Raw genomic sequence first — 23,918 nt, forward strand, 5'->3', positions numbered from 1 at the left:
AAAAGGCCTGAAGGAAGGTCTGTCAGTTTAGAATATAGATCTCTTTCCTCTGTGGGCTTTCATGACCAAGAGAATGTTTACACAGGCTATTTGGCTCTTAATTCAAAGGACTATCACATTGATAACAATATATATGTATTTTTTTTGTTATCAGATAATCAGTACCGCTATTCCAGATTCTATCCATAAGCACATAAAATTTTTCTTTGTTTCATTTTACTTGCAAACATATTTTGTTGAGTTTAAATTCTTAGTGTGATCTTTTAGCTAATCTATCTCTGAATATAAAAATTTCCTTATCATTAATAATTAAATAAAACAAAGTAATAGTGATGGTAAAATATTTTCTTGGTTTTATTCTGATAAACTTTTTTTTTTAATATTTTATTTATTTATTTGACAGAGAGAGCACAGCTAGAGAGGCAGGCAGAGGGAGAGAGAGAAGCAGGCTCTCTGCTGATCAGGGTGCCCGATTTGGGGCTCAATCTCAGGACCCTGGGATCATGACGTGAGCCGAAAGCAGTCCCTTAACCAACTGAGCCACCCAAGCACCCCTGATAAACTTATATTTAAAAAATTCCTGGGGGTGCCTGGGTGGTTTAGTCAGTTAAGTGTCTGCCTTTAGCTCAGGTCATGATCTCAGGTCTTGGGATCCGGCCCCTGGTAGGGCTTCTTGTTCATCATGGAGCCTGCTTCTCCCTCTCCCTCGACGCTTCTCACTGGCTCTGTCTCTCTTTCGATAAATAAATAAATAAAATCTTTAAAAAAAAAAAAAGGGGGGGGTGCCTGGGTGGCTCAGTCGGTTGGAGCCTCTGCCTTCAGCTCGGGTCATAATCCCGGGGTCCTGGGATCGAGCCCCTCGTTGGGCTCTCTGCTTAGCGGGGAGCCTGCTCCCCACGCCACCCCACCTTCCTCTAGGCCTACTTGTGATCGCTGTCAAATAAATATTTTAAAAAAGAAAATTCCTGGTTTTTTTTTAAGCAAACAGTGCCCCCTTTTGGCCATTGGTCCCCACAAAAAGAAATCCTAAAACAGACATCATTTTTATCTCTAAGAATTGAATTTATGCATATAAATTATATATAACTTAAAGTATTTATAAATTTTATGATATATACTATATATAAATTTTATATAATATATTATAAATTATGCATAATTTCCAAAGAAACCATCCTATGTTACCTGAAGAGTATATATACTGTGTGCTTTTTTTTTTTTTAAGATTTTATTTATTCATTTGACAAACAGAGATCACAAGTAGGCAGAGAGACAGGCAGAGAGAGAGGAAGGGAAGCAGGCTCCCTGCTGAGCAGAGAGCCCGATGCAGGGCCCGATCCCTGGACCCTGGGATCATGACCTGAGCTGAAGGCAGAGGCTTTAACCCACTGAGCCACCCAGGCACCCCTATTGTGTTCTTTTTTAGATTTATTTTGTAGACTCACATTTTATACTGTGTGGTTTCCTATTTTTCATTAACATACAGTATTATATTAATTTCAGGTGTACAATATAATGAGTTGGTTAACATTTTATTTTTTTTATATAGTTAGGTCTACTAGAGTGGTTGATGGCAGTTTTGTAAGACCCAAATTTTAGTTCTATGAATCTTCTTTATCCTATCTAATTCAGGTTGAATACGAAGGCTTAAAGCATGAGATTAAGCGGTTTGAGGAGGAAACTGTGCTGCTCAACAGCCAGCTAGAAGACGCCATCCGGTTGAAAGAGATTGCGGAGCACCAACTGGAAGAAGCCCTTGAGACCTTAAAAAACGAGAGGGAGCAAAAGAACATCCTGCGGAAGGAGCTCTCCCAGTACATCACCCTCAACGATAACCATATCAGCCTCTCTGTCGATGGACTCAAGTTCACGGAGGACACAAGTGAACCAAACAATGATGACAAAATGAATGGGCATATCCATGGGCCCCTTGTGAAACTGAATGGAGACTATCGGACTCCCACTTTAAGGAAAGGAGAATCTCTACACCCTGTTTCTGACTTATTCAGTGAGCTGAACATTTCAGAAATACAGAAGTTGAAGCAACAACTTATGCAGGTAAGATCTCTTTAGGGCTGTGAGAGTAGATTTCTTACAGATTGTGGGTCACCTGTTCTGGGATTTTTTTGTTCTCACATTTTAATTCTAGCTTGTTTTTTGAAATATTGCTTCTTCAACTGGCAACTTTGAACATACAGTATCTTAGAAAGACGTAACAGAATATGTGTTGAAAAGAAAACTCATTTGCGTCACTTTGAGAAATCTATGTTAGAGAATGGATAAAGAAGCTGGGAGATCTATCTATCTATCTATATACATACATACACACACAATGGAATAGTATGTAGCCATCAGAAAAATGAAATCTTGCCATCTGCAATGACGTGGATGGAACTAGAGGTATTATGCTAAGCAAAATAAATCAATCAGAGAAAGACAATTATCATATGATCTCACTGATATGAGGAATTTGAGAAACAAGATAGAGGATCATAGGGAAAGGGTGGGGAAAATGAAACAAGACGAAACCAGAGAGGGAGACAAACCATAAGAGACTCTTAATCTCAGGAAACAAACTGAGGGTAGCTGGAGAGGAAGGGGGGTGGGAGGGAGGGGTGGTTGGGGGATGGACATTGGGGAGGTTATGTGCTATGGTAAGTCCTGTGAATTGTGTAAGCCTGATGAATCACAGACGTGTACCCCTGAAACAAATTAAAAAAAAAAAAATCTATCTTAAAGCCACAAAGTAGATTGCAATCAGGTGTGAAGGGAGAAAAGGGTCTCCATCCATTTCTAACAGAAAAATTCAGAACCTATACATACGAGCGAAATGATAGAAAAATGAACGTTTCCATCACAAACAACTGTAGATATAGCTTCAAGAATAATGGTAGACTTCACAAGAATACCTTAAGCTTTAAAAGACCTGAAGGACTTTTAGTATGCTAATTAGCCAGGATATCATATGATTCAAAATACAGAACAGGGATAAATCCGAAACCAAGGAGTTGTTATTCCAACATGATCTAGGCCTTAAATTTTTAGCACCTTCAAATTCAAATGCCTTGTGAAGAGTCCTAGCCTTTAAGGTTATCTTGCTGTGAAATGGCTTTTCTAGTTTAGGTCTTTCCTCCCTGCCTATCTTGATCCAGTGCTGATGGGAATCTTGCCTGAGGAATAGCATCACCCCTGTCAGCATGACCTGGGGGCTTCTCTCTACTACAAATTGTCGGGCTCCAGCAGACCTGCGGAAGCAGGAATCTGGTTCAACAGGCTTGTCAAGTGATTAGGTTTGAGGCTGAATTTTCAGTCTCTTACCCTTCCCCGAGGTTCTTTGCATTTGGGTAATAATTAGAGGCTGTTGAGACTCTGGCAGGCATTTATTTCTATAGCAAATGGGGCTTATACTTTCCTGCCTTTATAGAAATGATGACTAAAAAATGAAAATAGCAGAAGTAAGAAACTAGAGAACCAGTGATGTTAATTTAATAGGTTTATTATTAACAGCACATCGAGAATTAACATATTATGCACTTAACCTGCCGTGTGCGTTGGGCTACTAGCAAAGAATTCATTTTCACCGTGTTTAAATCAAGAAATCAAGAGGGCATTACCTGCCCTGTGTGTTGGGCTACTAGCAAAGAATTCATTTTCACAGTGTTTAAATCAAGAAATCAAGAGGCCATGGCTATTGGAAGAAAATGAATTTCATATAGACTTTTACCTGACTGCGAAGTTCAGTTCTGTTGGGTAATATTTCTCTATGTCTTTTTGCTCAGTTTACACTAATACAACTAGATTGATAGCAAACATATTTTAAATTTTTGCATGATAATTTGTAAGAATTCATACCCCCAAACTAAAGAGAATTAATTTAAAGTTTTTCTTAAACTATCACATTGGTGGCTTTAGTATACAAAGTTAGTGTAACAAGAATTTTTGTTTCTTCTTTTTATGGTGGCAGTGTAGAAAATAATAGGAAGAGGGGCTTTTGTGGACAAAACAGCTGAACAGTTTTCAGCCAGGTTAGCTATTGGCTGAAAACTCAGAGCTGTTTTCTTCGCATCTAATCCTAAATCTAATCTGAAATAATACAAAATTCTAGAAGAGATGAGTCATTCAACAAGAAGAATGGTGAAGACAAGTTCTCAGCAAGAGAGTGGTTCTTGGCTGGAATGTCGTTTGCATTTGGGGTGGGAAGATTCCTCATTGTCTGACACTAGTGAGCTACAAGGGGTCTAGCATCTCTGGACCCAACCCATTTAGTGCTAGGTACATCTCTTCAGTCAACTTGATGACCCAAAGTGCCCCACACATTTCAGATGCTCCAAGGGCCAACCGCTAGTTGGAAACCCTTTAGAGGGACAGCACATTACTCTACCATCAAACGGGGCTACAGATACCTTCCTGGTTAGAATGGCTTGATTTATGAGTTAATGTGTGTAGAGTGCTTAGAACAGGGCCAGACACACAGTAAATGCTCAGTGATTGTGAGCTATTATTACTATTTTCAACTCCACAGTGCCTTTAATTTATTAAGCTCTTGATTCATTTAGCTTCTATTAATATTAACTTACTTTTGGACAGTTTTGCTCGAGGAATGTCATCTCAGAAGGACTAACATATGTGGTCACTGGTAGGAATACAGAAAGGTAATAGTTAAGTGTCTGAGGGTGAGGTCTTTCTGAAAACTGATGTTCATTTAGCAAAGAGGGAGAGAAAAACATGACTGGGTAAGTATTCCCTCAATACAGCAGAAAACTGTACCAGTGCTTAATTCATGTTGACAGTTTGTCAAGATATAGAGGGCACAGGGAGGGCTTCATGTTCCAAAATTTGCTCCACGTTTAATTATAGAAACCAGGCTCAACGCAGGAAGGGCTTTGCAGCTTCCAGCCTCACAACCTACAACACTAACCTGTAATTTTGTTTTAGACAAAGTAGCCATCTTTTGGTAAGCAACATTTTTAAAAAAACATATCAACTTTTTCTAAGAATATATTTCATTGAATACAAATATAGCAGAATATATCTTTTCATACATAATTCGTTTATATAATCTGACAGATTTTCCTTAGCTATGCATCCCCTGAGTTTAATTTATGTAAATAAGCAAATTATAAAGAACATGCCAGGATATACTGCCTAGAAGTGATTGCATTTGTGTTTGATCTTAATGTTTCACCATGTTAATGTTAGAGCATGACATTTAATAAAGTTAGTAAAGTTATAATAAAGTTAATAAAGAGTATGACAGTCCTGATGTTCAACAGTACTAATACACCTAGCAGCATATACTGTGTATCAGTGCCACTCTCCTGGATGGTCCAAGGAGCAAGCAATAAAATGCACTTTAAGTGCGGCTCTCTGAAATGCTTGGGGCCAGGTGTGTTTTGAAACTAAATGTTCAGAATGTAGAAAGGTAATATGCAGCACGTATGATATATTTATGACATCCCTAATGGGTGGGGTGCAGCAGTGAATGATCAAAAAGTATAAACATTTCTGTAGTGCAACATGTGGTTATTCATGCTAATAGGAGAAAATGAGGACCAGAAAAGGTCTCTCATCAGTCAGGTGCAATTTTGCTGCTAGAGAAGTCTAGAGCTGTGAGTTAAGAGAAAACTTTTATTTAAAGCCACTTGAGATTTAGAAGTTACGGCTGTCTTAGGCATGGCAATTGCCATACTGTCAGGCAGCTCGCTGGCTTGTGTATCTCAGTTTCTGATATCAGCATACTTTGGATATGGCAGCTTGTGTTTTCATAGTTCCCTTGTTTTTTAGGATTTATTTTGGCTGGGGTCCAAAGTACCTTCAAATTGAACACCTGTGCTTCGTTAATGTTGACAGTTTGTGGAGATATATGGCGGCACGGGGAGGGATCTAACACCCTGTACCAGGGAATATGCCCCTTTTAAGTTGTTCTTAGAATTAAAGAAACCTTTTGAAAACAGCATACCCAGGTCGAAGAGATCATACTGCCATCTGCTGGGAAGTGGTGATAATTAATACGAAAATCTAGGACAACTGCAATTTGAAAGAGTACCTCCCAGAGTTGTATTGCCCTCCAGACTCAGTTATTTCGAATAGACCATACAGCTGATCCTTGAACAACACGGATTTGAACTGCATCAGTCCACTGACATGTAGTTCTTTTTGCGTAAATACAGTATAGTACTGTAAAGGTGTCTCTTACGATTCTTAACTTTTTTCTCTAGCTTACTTTATTGTAAAAAAAGTATATAATACACGTAACATTCAAAATATGTATTAGTAGACTATTTATGTTATTGGTAAGGCTTCCAGTCTATACTACTGCATTTCAAGGGACAACTATAATTGATATTTTCCAGTGACAGCCAAGTACCTTAATTAGTTTTATTAGAATGAAAATAAGTAGATCCTGTCTGGGGAAGCGAAATTACTTAATCTATTTAAAGGAGTCTCTCTGCTTGTACTAAAATTTCTGCCTTTGATAAATAGCCTCTGTTTAACCTCACATTGCAGAGAGTCAAACTAGGGAGAAAACTCTTCGGATTTTTTTTTGCATTTGGGGTGGGAAGATTCCTCATATACCAGCTATATAATTTCACATCTAATGTGACAAAACAGCAATGTTTCTATGAAACTGAAACTGATGTTCTATTGTATCCTCACGGATGTGAAAGAAATAAAGATTCATATTATATTTAGATCCACTCTATTGAAGACCATTTTGATTTTTCCTATAATGATGGTAAGTGGTCAATTTGCTATTATGTCCATTAAGAGTTCAAAGCAATTTATATATATATTTGCTTAATTGGTTGGTGTTATAACAACTGTATGAGGTAGAGAGTATTATTATCCCCATTTTACAGATCGGCAAATTGAGGCACAGATATGTTATTGTCATTTGCTCAAAGTTAAGAACTTAGTAAGTAAATTTGCTACAGAGAGCAAGTCAAACAAGTTAAATATTCTCTGTGCTTAACAAAGACAGAATATTTATGGGGTGAAATTAATTAAAAGAAGATTAGGCAGTTTGTGTTTTTTAAAACTTAAAGTGACAAAATTTTCTAGGGCAGAGTTGACAACCCATTAAACAATTACAGATTTTATAAAGATTACCTTTAATGTAAGCTTTATTAGTAAATGCATTTCTCAGAAGAACTTTTTCTACCACATATCAGAAAACACAAGAAGAGCATCTGTTGTCACAACAGCAAGGGAAGAGTCTTTGTGATCTTTTTTAAGAACAACTTTTTGGAGATAGAATTATATCCACCCAGTTAAAGGGTGTCAATGATATTTGTTTGTTTGTTTGTTTGTTTATTTTAAAGATTTTATTTATTTATTTGAGAGAGACAGACAGAAATAGTGACAGAGAGCATGAGTGGAGAGGAGAGGGAGAAGCAGTCTTCCTGCTGAGCAAGGAGCCCAATCCAGGGCTCCATGCCAGGACCCTGGGATCATGAACCTAAGGCAGACACTTAACCAATTGAGCCACCCAGGCGCCCCTCAGTGGTTTTTAGTATATTTACAGAGCTGTGCAACCATCACCACAGTCAATTTTAGAACATTGTCATCACAACAAAAATAAACTGTGTACCCATTAGCCACTCCAGCCCTGAGCAACCACTAATCTACTTTCTGTCTTGATAGATTTGTCTGGTCTGGACATTGGATGTAAATGGAATCATACAACAGATGGCCTTTCATGACTGGCTTTTTCCACTTAGCATAACATGTTTGTGGTTCATTCATGTTACAACATATATTAGTACTTCATTCTTTTTATTGTCAAATAATATTCCATTGTTTGGATAGACCACATTCTAGATATCCATTTATCAGTGATGAACATTTGAATTGTTTCCACTTTTTGACTCTTCTGAATAATGGCATGAACATTTATATACTAATTTTTGTGTGCACATACATTCTGATTCTCTTTGGTATATGCCTAAGAGTGGGATTGCTAGGTCATATGGTAACTCGGTGTCACTTTTCACTAGGTTGATCTTTTTCACAGTTCTTTCTTTTCAGGGCACAGACATGCATTGGCAGAATTGCTTCACTTCAAGCAGAGGAGAATAAACTATTTATTTATGAATTCTATTTGTGCATGTCGATACTATGTATACCATTACAAGAACCACACCCAAGCATTCAAATGTCAAATTGAGAGTCCGTTGACCAGAATAAAGACGATGAAAATTAATAGCCTATGAAACAGCTTTTTTACTTCTTTTCCTATGAAAGTCTTAATATGAATGTGTAAATTCTGATTATCATTTCTTTTGTTCTTCCACAAAAGAATCTATCAGTATTCAATACATGTAAGTGTGCTTATTTAAAAGATAAACCCTCAATGAAATTAAACAATTTCTGTGGGAGAGATGCCTGGCAGGCTCAGTAAGTAAAGCATGTGACTCTTGACCTGAGGGTCATGGGTTTGAGCCCCACATTGGGAGCAAAGATTACTTTTAAAAAAATTTCAATCGGGGGGGCACCTGGGTGGCTCAGTGGGTTAAACCTCTGCCTTCAGCTCAGGTCATGATCTCAGGGTCCTGGGATCAAGCCCCACATCAGGCTCTCTGCTCAGCAGGGAGCCTGCTTCCCCCCCGCAACCCCGCCTGCCTCTCTGCTACTTGTGATCTCTGTCAAATAAATAAAATCTTAAAAAAAAAAAATTTTCAATCGGACATAACAACAACAACAATAATAAACATATACTGTATATTTACACTGGATTACAGAGTTCACAAATTCTGCATTTAAGTTCTCTGGCAAAGCAACCAGTCCTACTGTAAAAAAATTAAAATCCTCAGTTCCAGGTAGAAGATGAAGATTGTAGAAAGATAAATAAAGCAACCATTCTTAGTCACTATAGAACATGATAATTAAGTCAGCAAGTGTCTCTTGGATAAGTTCTTCACAAATGGAGAATAAAATAGTACACTTAAAATGAATAGAAATTTTAATATTTGAAGTCCTTTGCTTTTATTAATTCAAAACACAAGGTATCTTAAATAGTTTATAAACTGCTTCTGAAATCCAAATACAACTTAAGGTACTCCAAACTTCAGTAGCTGAGTGAAAATAATAATCATGCTGGGGTTGTACAAAATTACCCACAATTTAGTTATCTTTGGAGGGAAAGCAGACCAATCATAACTATCTGGAAAAATGTGTGTGTGTAAATTTGGATATCACTCTCTGTTCAAGGGATTCCACCAGAAATGCACTGAGTGTGTGGAAGAGCCATACACGAAAGAGACAATATTCTATCTGATGTTTTCTGGAGAGGCTATCCTAAGGATTGATTTGTCTTTTAGTCTTAAAAAATGTTATTTTAAAATCAGAATTGGCAGAGCACAGATTGGAACTCTCCTAATGGCATTACCTCTTTCATTATAACATTTTTCCCTCTAAAAATGAGGTTGAGACACTTCCGTACATTTTGTTCTAGTCCAATTTTTATTTTGTTAAAAGCTTTTTTTTTTTTTTTTTTTTTTAAGTAGGCTCCAAGACCAGTGTGGAGCCTGATGGCGGGGCTTAAACTCATGAACCCTAGATCAAGGGTCAGATACTTAACTAACTGACCCACCCAGGCACCTCGTATTAAAAGGCTTTTTGAGAATACCTTTGTCCAGGCGCCTGGGTGGCTCAGTCTGTTAAGTGTCTGCCTTCTGCTCAGGGTATGGTCTCAGGGTCCTAGGACTGAATCCTGCATGGGGGTGGGGAGGACCCTGCTCAGCAGGGAGTCTGATTCTCCCCCTGCCCCTTCCCCCTGTTCATGAGGGTTCTCTCTCTCTCTCTCTCTTTTTCAAATAAATAAATAAAATCATAAAAAAAAAAAAAAGAAAACAGCTTTGTCTTTTGTAATCATGTATACTGATCAAATGATGTTTAGGCTTTTCAGAGCAAATTCACTTAATTTTCAAGAGAAAAAGAAAACTCCTGAAATAATCTATTTTCACTGAGATTATATGCAATATCAATAACAGAATATTTAGGAGGTTTATTTTTTATTTTCTATCAAAATTGCAAATAACTTGGCTCTTCATCAAGTACTACATTACCTAATTACCTGGGTTTTTCACTTAAAGGTATTGCCCAATAGTCTGGATAAATCAGACCTTCAGCTATGGGAATATAATTTGTTATACCTAGTGAAACCCAACTAAGGGGATTTGTATTAGAATATATCTTGACTCTGAAATGAAAGAGTTGCTTTTGCAACTACAGATACAAATCTGTAAAACAAATGTGTTTGGCATAAAGAAACATTTTGGTCCTGGGAATGACCAGCTACCCAAATGTTAACAATAATTAACATTATAATAACTTGAACATTATATTCACTGTCTTACTCAATCATCCTTTTTTAATTGCATAAACTGTAGCTTGCCCAGAGCCACATAGCTAGGTAAATGTTGGTGCCAAAATTAAAGCTGAGTTCTCGGATGCTACAGCCCCAGTAGACTTTCTTTTTTAACCTGTTATACTATTTTGGGGGACTATTTTGGTTTCTGTAGCCATAATATGTAACCTGTGGATTGTGTTCCAGATCTGGGCAAATACTGTGTCATAAAATCAAAGCTACAACTTAGAAGCCTCTGATAATAATTTAAAATAATAAAACTGTATTTTTTGTTCTAATTTCATGACCTACCACATAGGCAGATCTTGCTTTGCATGAAATTGCTAGGCCATAAATGATTGTGCAAGCTGAAACCATGCGAAACAAACTCATAATTAATAGAGAAATGGAGAAAATTCAATTGTTTCGTGATCTTTTCTTTTTTTTTAAAGTAAGCTCAGTGCCCAATGCTTGAACTCATGACCCCGAGATGAGGAGTCTCATGCTTTTACCAATTGAGCCAGTCAGGTGTCCTCTGTTTTATGATCTTTAAAATGTTAATTAAAAACTCTCTTACAGTTTGTTATAAATGTATAAATAAATGAAAAAATAATATAACGACTTAGTACACTGTAATCCAAAAAGTAGAAACATAAAGTTTTTCTGGTTAAAAAACTTACCTTTAAAATAAAAACTTACCCCCCCAAAAAACTAGGGAAATTAACTTTACATTTTATAGAATACCAAAGATATCCAAGCTTTTGAAACAAAAATTTAAATTGTGCCTATACCCCCCAAAAAACTTACCAAGTACAGTTCAATCTTACCTTCTTCTCATCATATGTTTTATGATAGGAGAAATCTTTTCTATGCTTTGGTAAATTGTCATACTTCTGTTTGGATCAATTTTCAACCTCCTATCTGTTGCACTTTCAATGTCTGAAAATATCTCTGAGAGTACATTTAGTGTGCCCTTGTCACTTCCTCTAGGACATTTTTATCCTTTTTGTAACAACTACTTTTTTTATTCTTGTTGATGCATTCTCCATCAACAACTGCTTTGGCTACATATCTAAATCTTTCAAATGACATCAGTGTCAACACTGTCACATTCAACTATTTCTTCTGTAACTCCATTTATATCTGATTCAGATTTTATTTCGGGTGTTGTCATCACTTTGTTTCTCTGCTGCTTGTTCTTTCTTTCCTTCCTTTCCTTTTTCCTCTCCTTCCTTTCCTCCCTCCCTTTTTCTTTTTTCTTTTCTTTTTTCTTTTCTTTTCTCTTTTCTTTCTTTCTTTCCCTCTCTCTCTTTCTCTTTCTTTTTCTTTTCTTTCTCTCTCTCTCTCTCCTTCCTTCCTTCCTTCTCTTTCTCATTTCTCTTTTTGGACTATTTTGGTAAAACCTCATGTGGGTTTACCATTGGGAGACAAGAAGACAAGAGAACACAGCTACACTTTGCTCTCTGTGATTGAACTGAATAACAGATACACAGTGACCAATCACTGAAACACTTTGAAAGAAGTGATATGATTGGTAATTTCATAATTTTGTAAACTTTGTAAATTGAAGCAGCAAAGTTTATATTTACACAGTGCTCACAGTTAATGTACTGTGTATTGGGGGACTGGTGTTTTAACTAACCATGGTCACTGAAATTCGTGCGTACTAGAACCTTAAGTGAGGACTGTCTATATATGATAATAATACAAAGGATATTATACCACAAAGGATCATAAAAATACTACTCTACTGGGGCACCTGGGTTGCACAGTCAGTTAAGTGTCAGGATCTTGATTTTGTGATCTCAGGGTCATGATATTGACCCTGTATAGGGCTCTGCACTCAGCGCAGAGTCTGCTTAAGACTCTTTCCCCCACTCCGTCCCCCTGACGCCCCCCACCACGCTCTCTCTCTAAAATAGATAAATATGTCTTTTAAAATTTTTTTTTAAAATGAAGTTTGGTGATATCTCAAGCTATTAAAAAATCTACTACTACACTGAATTACAAATTTATAGATAGGTATAGATCTCCTAAAGTAATATGCTAGTGTTATGTTGAATATAGTTTAAGAATTGTTATTTATCATGCTAGTAGAATAATTTTACTTACCTCCTAGCAATTTAGAAGTTTGGGGGGATGTAATGTATGATCCAGGAAAATTAAAAAGTTCAAATTGATAAATTCCTTCAGATAGAAAAACATTTAACATCAATCCATTATCTTTAAAGCAGGTCTCAATAATATTTGCTTATTGAAAAGCACATTTATGTTTTAAGCATGTAAAATTTTTAATTCATAATGATTAGCCATATAGAGGGACAGAAAATGGTTTTTTAAATTCTCCTGTTATAATTTCTTATATACTTATATTTAATGAGACAGTATTTTATATTGATACCAGAATATTTTTCAATATACAATAATACAATCATATAATAACAAAACTGTCATGTTATTCAAATAAATTGTCAATTTTTAAGACTCCTATTTGGACTGAAGGAATTGAAATGATTTGTAAATTGTTCTTTTAATTCTAAAACTCTGTGTTCTCTGACTTTTATATTAAAAGCTATCAAATGTAGTACATGTCTATTTGGGGGATTAAATTTCCATTTTCTTAAGGGGTTGGTTAAGATTCCTAGTATTATTTAGTAAGTTGAAGCCTCAGGTGTTAAATCTGATTTGGGGTTGAGCTCTCAGAAGGAAAGGATGATACATAGGCACCTTGAGACTCACTTTTCCCACATGAACTAAGAAACAGATATACCCTAGGGCTCTCAAAATAAAGACAGTGACAAGTACTTTCTCTTGACATCATGTTATGTTTTCTACAAGGTGTTAAAAGATAAAAATAAGATTGTTTGAATAACATTCAAGTTTCATGAGTGTATGTGTATAATGCATGAGAATTTGGATAAGTAAATATGCATAGTATAATTCTTTTAAAATGATGTACTTTTAGACTGATTGACTTACCAGCACTGCTGAAATAAGAAAACCACTCCAATTTACTTTGAAGTATTTGGGATATTGAGTGTGCTGCAGTTACGTGAGACGTATACATGCCTGACAGTGAATGGATCAAGTGCTTCATTGGCTCTGCACCAAAGTCATTCACAGACTTTGTTTTGCCATTGCAGGTAGAGCGGGAAAAGGCCATTCTTCTGGCCAATCTCCAGGAGTCACAGACACAGCTGGAACACACCAAGGGGGCACTGACAGAGCAGCATGAACGGGTGCACCGGCTCACAGAACATGTTAATGCCATGAGAGGCCTGCAGAGCAGCAAAGAACTCAAGGCTGAGCTGGACGGGGAGAAGGGCCGGGACTCGGGGGAGGAGGCCCATGACTATGAAGTGGACATCAATGGCTTAGAGATCCTTGAATGCAAGTATAGGGTGGCAGTAACTGAGGTGATTGATTTGAAAGCTGAAATCAAGGCCTTAAAGGAGAAATATAATAAATCTGTAGAAAACTATACTGAAGAGAAAGCCAAGTATGAGAGTAAGATCCAAATGTATGATGAGCAGGTTACAGGTCTTGAGAAGACCACCAAGGAGAGTGGAGAGAAGATGGCCCACATGGAGAAGGAACTGCAAAAGATGACCAGCATAGCCAATGAAAATCACAATACCCTTAACACAGCCCAGGATGAGTTGGTGACGTTTAGTGAGGAGCTGGCCCAGCTTTACCACCATGTATGTCTGTGTAATAATGAAACCCCCAACAGGGTCATGCTGGACTACTATAGGCAAAGCAGAGTCACTCGTAGTGGCAGCCTGAAAGGGCCTGATGATCCCAGGGGACTTTTATCTCCACGATTAGCCAGGAGAGGTGTGTCATCCCCAGTAGAAACAAGGACCTCATCTGAACCAGTTTCAAAAGAAAACACAGAGGCCAGCAAAGAACCAAGTCCAACCAAGACCCCCACAATCTCTCCTGTTATTACTGCCCCACCATCATCTCCAGTATTAGACACAAGTGACATCCGCAAAGAGCCAATGAATATCTACAACCTTAATGCCATAATCCGGGACCAAATCAAGCATCTGCAGAAGGCTGTAGACCGGTCCTTGCAACTGTCTCGTCAAAGAGCAGCGGCACGGGAGCTGGCCCCCATGATCGATAAAGACAAGGAAGCCTTAATGGAAGAGATCCTCAAGCTCAAGTCCCTCCTGAGCACCAAACGGGAGCAGATCGCCACACTGAGAGCAGTGCTGAAGGCCAACAAACAGGTGATCTCATCCTACTGACAACATATGCTAGCTACCGCTTTCTTAACTAGTTAATTCTTTAAGGTTTCTGAGTGTCCATTAGCATCAGGATGAGAGTTCAGATTCCTGGTCAGCAGCGGAATAAATCAAACTATGTCCCAGTGCCAGATCAGAATGTGAGAATTATTTTTCAGTGAGTGAGTGGATGATCTGGGAGAGTAAGGATGCCCCCTAGAGAGAGGTAGAGGTGACGCAGTTAAAGCAGGACCCAAGGAGAATCCAGTTGCAGATGCAGAATAGCAATTCAGGCAGTACTTAGCTGGAGTCCAGCGGTCACTGAGCGGAGAAACAAGAGCTGGAGGGATGGCAGAATAGGCTGGCATGGCAGCTCTCACCAGGGAGATGCTGGCAAGGGGCCAGAGCAAACAGGTCTAGAGAGACACAGAGATAGAGATAGAATGTCCACTAGCCTCGTCAGTGGCCACATACCTAAAATTTGAGTTCCAGTGGGATGTTAATTCATCTAGGTCAGACCTGAAGCAGTAGAAAAATTTTCCTAATGGTAGATCTTGTCCTTCTGGAATAAGTTGGAATGCTACCACAGGACCTTACGTAACCGATCCCTAAATCTCCTTCACGACTGAATTTTGTTTTCCACCCTTCAACTTTACCTGGGTGGGAGTGCTATGAAATAAAGGTGGGAAAATACTTTTAATTTCTGTTTAGTTTCTCAGGTAAACCTTGAAAGATACATTTGAGAAGGGTGCTAATAAAGGGTGTTGATAAAGAGAAACAACAAAGCGTCAAATACCTTCTTGCACACGTAAACAGCGCTGGTGTTGGGGGATGATTTCAGATGTAATGCTCCTTCTTTTGCCCTTATTTGGAGGGGAAGCGCACCATTATTATGTCATCCACAATGCAGCTTTCTAGCCTCTTTATCTTCAGTTACCATAAACTCACTGATGTAAATGGGAGGTCTATCCCCCAAGCACTAATACTGTCTGCACTATAAATATGTTTTATATAAATCTAAGGGCAAATTAGGACCTTTTTTTGTGCCATCACTTCAGGGAAATAGAAAAGATTAGGATGAATAAAGGATTTGTGAGAGATCTGACTCCAGTTTGAGGTCAGAGTGAAAGAATTTGTTGCCATAAACTGCTACAGTCTAAAGACCCAGTGACTTAGAGTGGTCATCAATAATCAATACCATATTACTAATACCATAATAGATAAGGCTTTATCAAAGACGTAATATCCTGGGCATTCTTGGTCAAGCCATTCAAATAACATCTTCAACTTCTTGCAGGTTGAATGTTAACAACCTGGAAACCTAGATCTATAAATGTCAAGAGGCTTTACTGATGCAGAAGTATAGATAAGCATGGCTGATAAGCCACAGGAGACTAATTTGTGAACAAGCATTCATTGGTTACACATTTCAAGACAGGTAATAAATAGGGATACAAAAATAAGTGTCAGGTAATTTAGTAGGAATTCAACACATGCCTGTAACTATTTACAGGGTAGGACATATTGAGCAGTATAAACAGAACCGTTGGAATTCAGTGTGATACAGGAATACAAAACATTCCTGGCTAAATTTTTATTTTCTCAGTGGTTTGCGGTACCATTTGCATTACATTAGCATTACAACTCTTATGGTCTCAGTAAATAAAATGAAAATACATTTCTAGCCATGCATTTAATTTACATTTTAATGATGTTGGGCCTACAGCTATCATGCTTATGTGCCACGAATAACTTCACATGTCTGCAGATGACATCCATCATATTTAGACATTGTGGAATGTTCACTATTAAGACTAAGGTAAGGATTCAGTCATAAAGGGAAAAAGGGGACTCTTCCTGTTTTTAAAAGAGGCATTCTGCATTCTCTGTGAGTCTTTTAATATACTTCAGAGTTTTTTGCATGCACATTGTCTTCTGCTGAAATATGCAGTTTATGTTTATGAAATACCATCTGTGGACTAAACTGTATGGGAGGCTGAACATTCAGTGAGGACTAATACACGGTCCTCACCTTCCAGACGAGGGCTCGCAAACTAGGGAGGCTGTGGGGAAAGATACAGATCATGACAGTGTGATGTTGCGCATGGTGCATTAGAAGCTCTACAAGCGTTGCCGAGGAAGGGATTAACGTTTTCTAACAGGGTTAGCAGAAGGCTTCATGGAGGCAGTTATACCTGAGTTTGTTCTTCAAGGATAAAGAGCTGTTTTCCAGGAGAGGAAGAAACCATTCCAGACAGCAAGAAGTGTAGGTAGAGAGCCACAGAATAGAAGGATATACTCATGGAATGGTGGTGAAGATCTCTGTGGCTGGAAACAAGGTATTTTATTTAGAAAGTCAACTCTGGGAGCAAGGAGAATGTAGCAAATGCAGACATCACCAAATCTACTCAAAGGTTGTAGAAATTTGAATTTCTGACTTCTGAGAAAGCTTTGTACAGTCTGTGGACACATAAACAAGCTAACAAACACCCTGCAGACAAAGTGGAGACTTTGGGGCATTTCTTACGAAGAATAAGTGAGTTTGTACTTCTAATTCAGATCGAGCTCTTTTGTCATTCCCTCCTCTCCAAACCTTAAATGACTGACCATGAGGCTCCTACAGATTTGTCCGTCAACATTTTCACGACTTTCAAAGTCAATGGCCTGTCTGAAGTAAATATGTGTATAGATTTTTTAAAAACTAAACAAGTGCCATTTTTCCCCCAGGTCAATTTCTGCATTCTGGATAATTTTCTGAATCCATAATATTTCTGAAGAGTCCGCTGAGCTGTAGCACTACAGAACATACCAAAATATTTTAGGAGTAAATTCTCATTTTAATCTGAGTCTGAGATTCAGTTCAAACTCATGAGAAACTACTCTGGAATCAAAACATTAACAAACTACCCTATCCCAACATTGTTTTAATTTTAAAAAGAATCCACTTGTCTCTATAGAAGTTGGCACTTTGCATAAGAAAGTTGAGGCTGTCCATTTCAAGCACAAAAAGAAATGTTAAAAACCAGGATAGTCTTCTTAAGAAATCCCATTAGTAATAGATTTTTTTTAAGTTAGTAATGGACTTTTTCATTAGTATTGACTATTTCTACACACTCTGAAAAGCTGTGGTTAACAGTTTGTAAAAATAGTGTGCTTCCAGTTAAGTGTGTGTGTGTGTGTGTGTGTGTGTGTATACATATACATGCATATATATATGTATATATATGCAATGTACTATGCATCAAACAGGTAATCCCTAAACATACATTGATTTCATGCATTGATTCAGTCCACATTTTTCTTCCTACTATGTGTCAGCTAGTTCTCAACTTGAAATACTGTTAATTCCAAGATTCAGAAATGCCCAAATTTCAAGTTCAAACAAGTATTTTAATTCATTCAACATTTTGAAATTTCTGCTTTTATGGAGATTGTAAAGAATTAAATTAGACTATAGTTTTTTGTTTTGAAGTTGTAGGCAAAGATAGGAAGTACTTGGTTCTTTGTTAATTCTTTTCCTTAAACATGTAATGTGGATTTATAGTTTGTCATATACCCATGCTATAAATTGCAATGGCCTATGTCTTTTAGGCCACAGAGCACAAATGACATGAGAATATTTGCATTCTGTTATATTTCAATTGGACCATGCTTCTTCACTACCTTCTCCTTAATAAAATCCTTCTTGTATAAAGTTTCAGTTCAATTCCCTTTCTGTCTGAAAAATCACACTCTCAAGCATCTGCATCAACTATCTACTGAATTACTATCATTTCCTTAGCTCCTGATACTGACTCTGGTTCACAGCTGGCTTTCAGGGCACTTTAACCATGTTAAAGTACAGATAGATGATAGATAGATAGATAGATAGATAGATAGATAATAGATAAAATAACCAAGTCAATTTCACTTTCTCTTTATGAAAGAAAGTAATAGACCCAGCAAGGACAAGTCTGTATGATCGGTTTTCCTGATATGAGAACCATAAGCATTGTGAATTTTCTGCTTCAGACAGCTGAGGTGGCACTAGCTAATCTCAAGAACAAATACGAAAATGAGAAAGCAATGGTGACCGAAACGATGACGAAGCTTAGGAATGAACTGAAGGCTTTGAAAGAAGATGCAGCGACTTTCTCATCCCTGAGAGCAATGTTTGCAACAAGGTAATAGTTTCTTCTTCCAAGATTAGGTGCAATAGGTGGTGAAAAGTCTTTAAAATTCATATGTATCTCTTGAGTGTTGTTTGGTGTGCCATCCAAGAAGGTAAGGTGTGAAGAAATCACTTGACATTCCCTGAGGAGAAATCTGAGATAAAATGTTTTGTCCTGTTTTCCAGAGCCCTCTACTACTGGGCACAGTGGATCAAGCAATTCTTTTATACAGAAGTATTTTTAAATTAATGCAATAGATATTTTTCCTAGAGCTTATATGCCAAAAAGATTTAGACCCCTCCCCCAAAAGCCTCCGATAAGGGGGGGAAACGTACTTCCTAAAATAGCTAAGTGCTATATTTTTACCACTGAAATTTATTTCTGTGACTAAAGGACATAAAAGTGCTTATCATTAGTATTGTGTGAGAAAGACAGCTCCACAACGAATATCAGTATTCATTATATTAGCTAATTACTTAAACTTTAGTACACTGAACTAAATTAGAATTTCTAAAATGTAATTAATTGTATTTATCACCATATTTTTCACATTGCCCAGCTAATTAATTAGGCAGATATTAGTGACTCCCTCCCCCCACCAGTTTCATTATCACAATTCATTGGTTCTGTACTTTGCTTTTAAACTTGAAGTGATTAAGCATGATTCAAAGGTTTCAGATATTGATTCAAATGTTTCGAAATCCTGAAATTTTCTTTTTCCTTTTCTTAATAAGAATTTGTTTATTTATTTGTTTTGAGAGAGAGAGACAGAGAGAGAAAGCAAGAGAGCCTGTGTGAAGGGAAAGAGCAGAGGGAAAGGGGGAATCTTAAGTAGGCTTCATGCTCAGGGTAGAGCCTAGACTTGGGGCTCAATCATGACCCTGAGATCATGACCTGAGCCAAAATCAACAGTCCATATTTAACCAGACTGAGCCACCCAGGTGCCCCATCAAAATTATGAGCTTTTCAAAGATTTTGCCATTCATTTTTTTTTTGTGTCACAGTTCAGTACCAAAACAATACCAGTCACATATCTTATAAGATACAAACATGGTACAAAATTCACAAAGCATAACTGTGGCTTTATTTGCAGATTCAGTAATTAACTTATATTTAGCTGATGTAAGTGTAAAAAAAGTCCTGGTTTTTATAGGAGCCCTGGAGTTTGTCCAGTTTCCTTGTATATAAGGAGAGAAAAGTTTCAAGCTCACGTTGTGACTGATTCTCTTAGTGATGGCTGTGAGAAGGTTGAGTGCCTATGGATCACAGGGATGCAGGGGACCTGAAGAAACTGACTTCTGGGTCTGAGCCTGGGAGAGTTCAAGGAGTAGGATATATATATACACCTCTGGCCACTGTGGAGGGCAGGGTGGAGAAGGGGGATGATACTCAGTGCTCCCCTCTTTGATGAATGAAATCAGTCAGCATTACGTGTAGTATATATACGTTCTTTTAAAAAGAAATCAAAACTTTCTAAGGGGACATTTATGTCTCAATCTGGCTTATATAAGCATTATTTCTCCTAAATAGTGCATTTTCACACTGTGTTTTTATGTATCATAATTGCCTTTCTCTGTAGTATTTTTAAAAATATTGTTTATCTGAGCAATTAAAATAAACCCAAGGTCCTGAAATCCACCTTCTATTTTACTAAGACTTAATCTTTGTTATGGTATCCCTACTGCTTCTTGAGATTTAACTTAAAAAAAAAAAAAAAGAAAATAGCACCGGCCTGGATCTCAACTTCTTTCACTAGAATCTGTTTTTTCTTTAAAATGCTGCAAGGCTTGTGTTAATTTCAAAGCTTGTATAGCACATTTTAGATACCTCCATCAAGTCATTAAGTCTCAACTGGTGCATGAAGAATATTTGTTATTTTTCTTAGTGGGTAAGTAAACTCAGAAAAAAAAATCTCTGAATAATTATGTGATTAGTTTTTCTTTCCAAATGTTTATGGGTTACATTTTACTTCTGATGGGGAAAAAGATCGCAAAGCTTTTCTTTCTGCTGTAGCATGAGTATCAAATCTGAATAAAGAGATTCCTGACAGCCTGCTATCTCTGTATCAAACTCCATGCAAATCTTGGTTTTCTTTGACATCTATTGCTTTATCACCTGGTTGAGAAAGCTTTGAAAATATTCAAGTTTCTAATTCAGGCAGATCTGCCATATTGAAAGCAGTGCAGCTGCAATCTGTACTCAAAATAAAACCCATAAATATAGATAAAGAAGGAAATGAGCATTTTCTTTATAAAAATTATTATTCTTTCGCATGCTACAAGCCTGCTCTATAACTAACTTGTCACATTCCTTCAAAGATTACAGTGTTATGCTATAGAAGAAGCTATTGTAACATATCTAAGGAGCAGTGAACATTACCCAAGACTTTACTGCTCATTCTTCTGAAGCTCCGTGGCAGCCTCCACAGTAACTCTGTCCTTGGGGTTTAAGATGTCGCCTACTAAGAGTGTCCATATGTACTCCATTGTAGAGATGAACCATCAGTTACTGTATCCAGTTTCCACTGCCGTAGCTTACCTCCATTCTGCTCAGGGAAGACCAGTATTCCAAATCTAAATTCCAGGAAAATTTGTTACTGTTCTGCGTAAGTTCGCCACTTAATTTCACTGAGATTTTCACTGAGATTTGTTTGGGTTCTAGATGTGATGAATACGTCACACAGTTGGATGAGATGCAGAGACAGTTAGCAGCCGCAGAGGATGAGAAGAAGACTCTAAACACTTTGTTACGAATGGCTATCCAGCAAAAACTCGCCCTGACCCAGCGGCTGGAGGACTTAGAGTTTGACCATGAGCAGTCCCGACGCAGCAAAGGCAAACTTGGAAAGAGCAAGATCGGCAGCCCTAAAGTAAGTGGGGAGGCATCAGTCACCGTGCCCACCATAGACACTTACCTCCTGCATAGTCAGGGCCCACAGACACCCAACATTCGGGTCAGCAGTGGCACTCAGAGGAAAAGGTATGCATGCAGCGATCTTCATAGTATGGTGCAGAGGCCAGATTTTTAGTTAACTGCAAAAATTACTGTGCTCTTATTGTGGAGGATGGAGGAAGGGAAGGAGGAGAAAAACTGGGAGTGGGTGTATAAACGGGCCTTGCTAATGTTGGTTTTTCCAAATCAAAACCTTTTGATAATTGTGTTGATTTATTCCTTTCTGTCCTTCCACACCGCACCTCTTGAATAACCATAATAGAATTTTCGATTATCTGTCAACATTTTTGCTGTTCCTTGTATGCGTAATTATGCCTCTCCCTTACCTCCAACCTAAAAATTGCTAGCTAAAAGGTGGATATTAAGAATGGAGCTACGTTTTATATGTTTTACATGACATTTAAAAGTTACTGTACCTCTGGTAATGGTGCTATTTACCAGCTTCTCTTTAATGGGGCAAGAATATGAATCTGTTCTCTTAGGGAAATTTTTGTCTGTATTACCGAACTGACACCTGACTAAAAGGAGATGTCTCTCCTGAGGTAAAATGGAACGGAATATGTATAGTCTTTTTCTTAAAACCAGGTTTTTGTGCCTTTTCATTTGGTATGGGAATGTTGCTCAAGAACTCATTTGCAAGGTTTTTAGTGGCTTGATTTTGTGACCTTTTTACAGAGTCCTGGATGTTGAATTACTTACCCTGTATTTTCAGTTAATGGTAAAATTTTTATTTTAGGAACTTTCAGTAAAGAATCAAATAATATCAATATTTTCTATTTGTGGTTCAAACTGACTAACTATAATAAATTTCTTTTCCAGTATCCAATACAGTTTCCAAAACAGGATTGTATCCTGTTATGGAAACTAAGCACTTAGCAAAAAATTTTGATTTACATGTTAAAAAAAATTAAATGCCAGTATAAATAATGTTGTCACTGGTGAGGCTTTGAAAGGTAATTAAAGTAAAACTTTTTTGTTTCCTATATGTATTTTCTTGGATCTCCTGCAAGACAATTTTCACCTTCCCTTTGTGATCAGAGCCGTCCCAGGACTTCAGGGGCTACCTACCTACAGAATTTATTAAGAGTTCCCCCTGATCCCACCTCCACAGAATCATTTCTTCTGAAGGGCCCCCCTTCCATGAATGAATTCATCCAAGGGCATCGGCTCAGCAAGGAAAAAAGGTTAACCGTGGCTCCACCAGGTAAACATTTTTTCCTTGGGTGCATGTGATGCAGATGGTTAGCTGAATAGACAACTCTCCCCTTCCTCCCAACCACTCATGTCCACCCATCGGAGTCCGACTTTAATGACGGGTGAATTCCTATAGCTAAAGTAAAAACACCTTTACAGTTAGCATCCTGTTTCCTCCTCTACTCAGCTAGACAAGCATTCCTTTTAACAGCCAACGATGGAAAATGAGAGTTGGAAGGAATGGGACATGTCAAGGGAACCTAGCATCAGGTGTAATGCGGAGCACAGCCCTGGGTCCTATTTGCAATTTGGTAGCTCATAGGGATTTCATCCTGATCAAATTTTGCCATTTTGTTCTGATAATTTTTAAGGTAATTTTTAGTAAAGGGAACCATCTTTATAAAAGCCTTTAGGGCTCTTCTCCTTTTGTAGTCACTCAGAATGTCTCCTCTATCACCATAGAGAAAATAGAAGTAAAATCCTCTTAAGATTTTGCTCCTCAGGAACATTTACACCTTAGTGTAACATTCTTATAGTTTCCAAGCCCTTATTGATTTGTGCTTACCAATATGCTCACATTTTATGTTTAGCTTCACTGTTTTGCATTTTTCTTTTTCTTCCTCAAAAATCTTTCCTATGAAGAGCTTCAGTTGAAAATGTGACTCACTCCTGAGTACTGATACCCAGACGGCTGCACTGTTTTGTCTTCTTGACCCTACTGTAGCCTTTGAGTTTGCCACCAAATTTTGTTTTTTAATTCACTTTGATTTTATCACCTACCTCATTTACTTCAATTTTTACCTTAATTCCTTTTTGGAAACCTCAGCCTTTGGATCTCTAATACTTTCCATATCTGATTTGTAAATCAGTCTACTGATTGGACTTAAAAGGTGTGGTGTGGAAATTTACAGCACCTACTCTACATTCTAAGAATGTTTGAGTGAATAAGTAGTGATAATGAGTTGGGAGAGCATAACAGCCAAAATGTACACAAAAAGAAAGAAAGAAAGAAAGAAAGAAAGAAAGAAAGAAAGAAAGAAA

The 23,918-nt window shown here is 37.5% G+C and overlaps 1 protein-coding gene across 7 annotated transcripts in view; it reads left to right on the forward strand.

Annotated features, from left to right (window-relative positions):
• Nucleotides 1-23,918, forward strand: part of BICD1 (BICD cargo adaptor 1) — a 212,375-nt gene that overhangs the window by 154,982 nt on the left and 33,475 nt on the right. For 4 of the 7 annotated variants that reach the window (XM_032855319.1, XM_032855320.1, XM_032855322.1 and 1 more), the window contains exons 4-7: nt 1,633-2,058; nt 13,492-14,586; nt 18,592-18,743; nt 21,393-21,600. In XM_032855319.1, the coding sequence (XP_032711210.1) occupies nt 1,633-2,058; nt 13,492-14,586; nt 18,592-18,743; nt 21,393-21,600 (1,881 nt within the window). Of the gene's footprint in view, nt 1-1,632; nt 2,059-13,491; nt 14,587-18,591; nt 18,744-21,392; nt 21,711-22,693; nt 22,888-23,918 lie in introns of those variants that run through there. The other 3 variants (XM_032855317.1, XM_032855318.1, XM_032855321.1) reach the window with 2 other exon arrangements.

This window comes from Lontra canadensis, unplaced genomic scaffold, assembly GCF_010015895.1.
Source record: "Lontra canadensis isolate GAN:19392208 unplaced genomic scaffold, GSC_riverotter_1.0 scaffold9, whole genome shotgun sequence".
NCBI lineage: Eukaryota > Metazoa > Chordata > Mammalia > Carnivora > Mustelidae > Lontra > Lontra canadensis.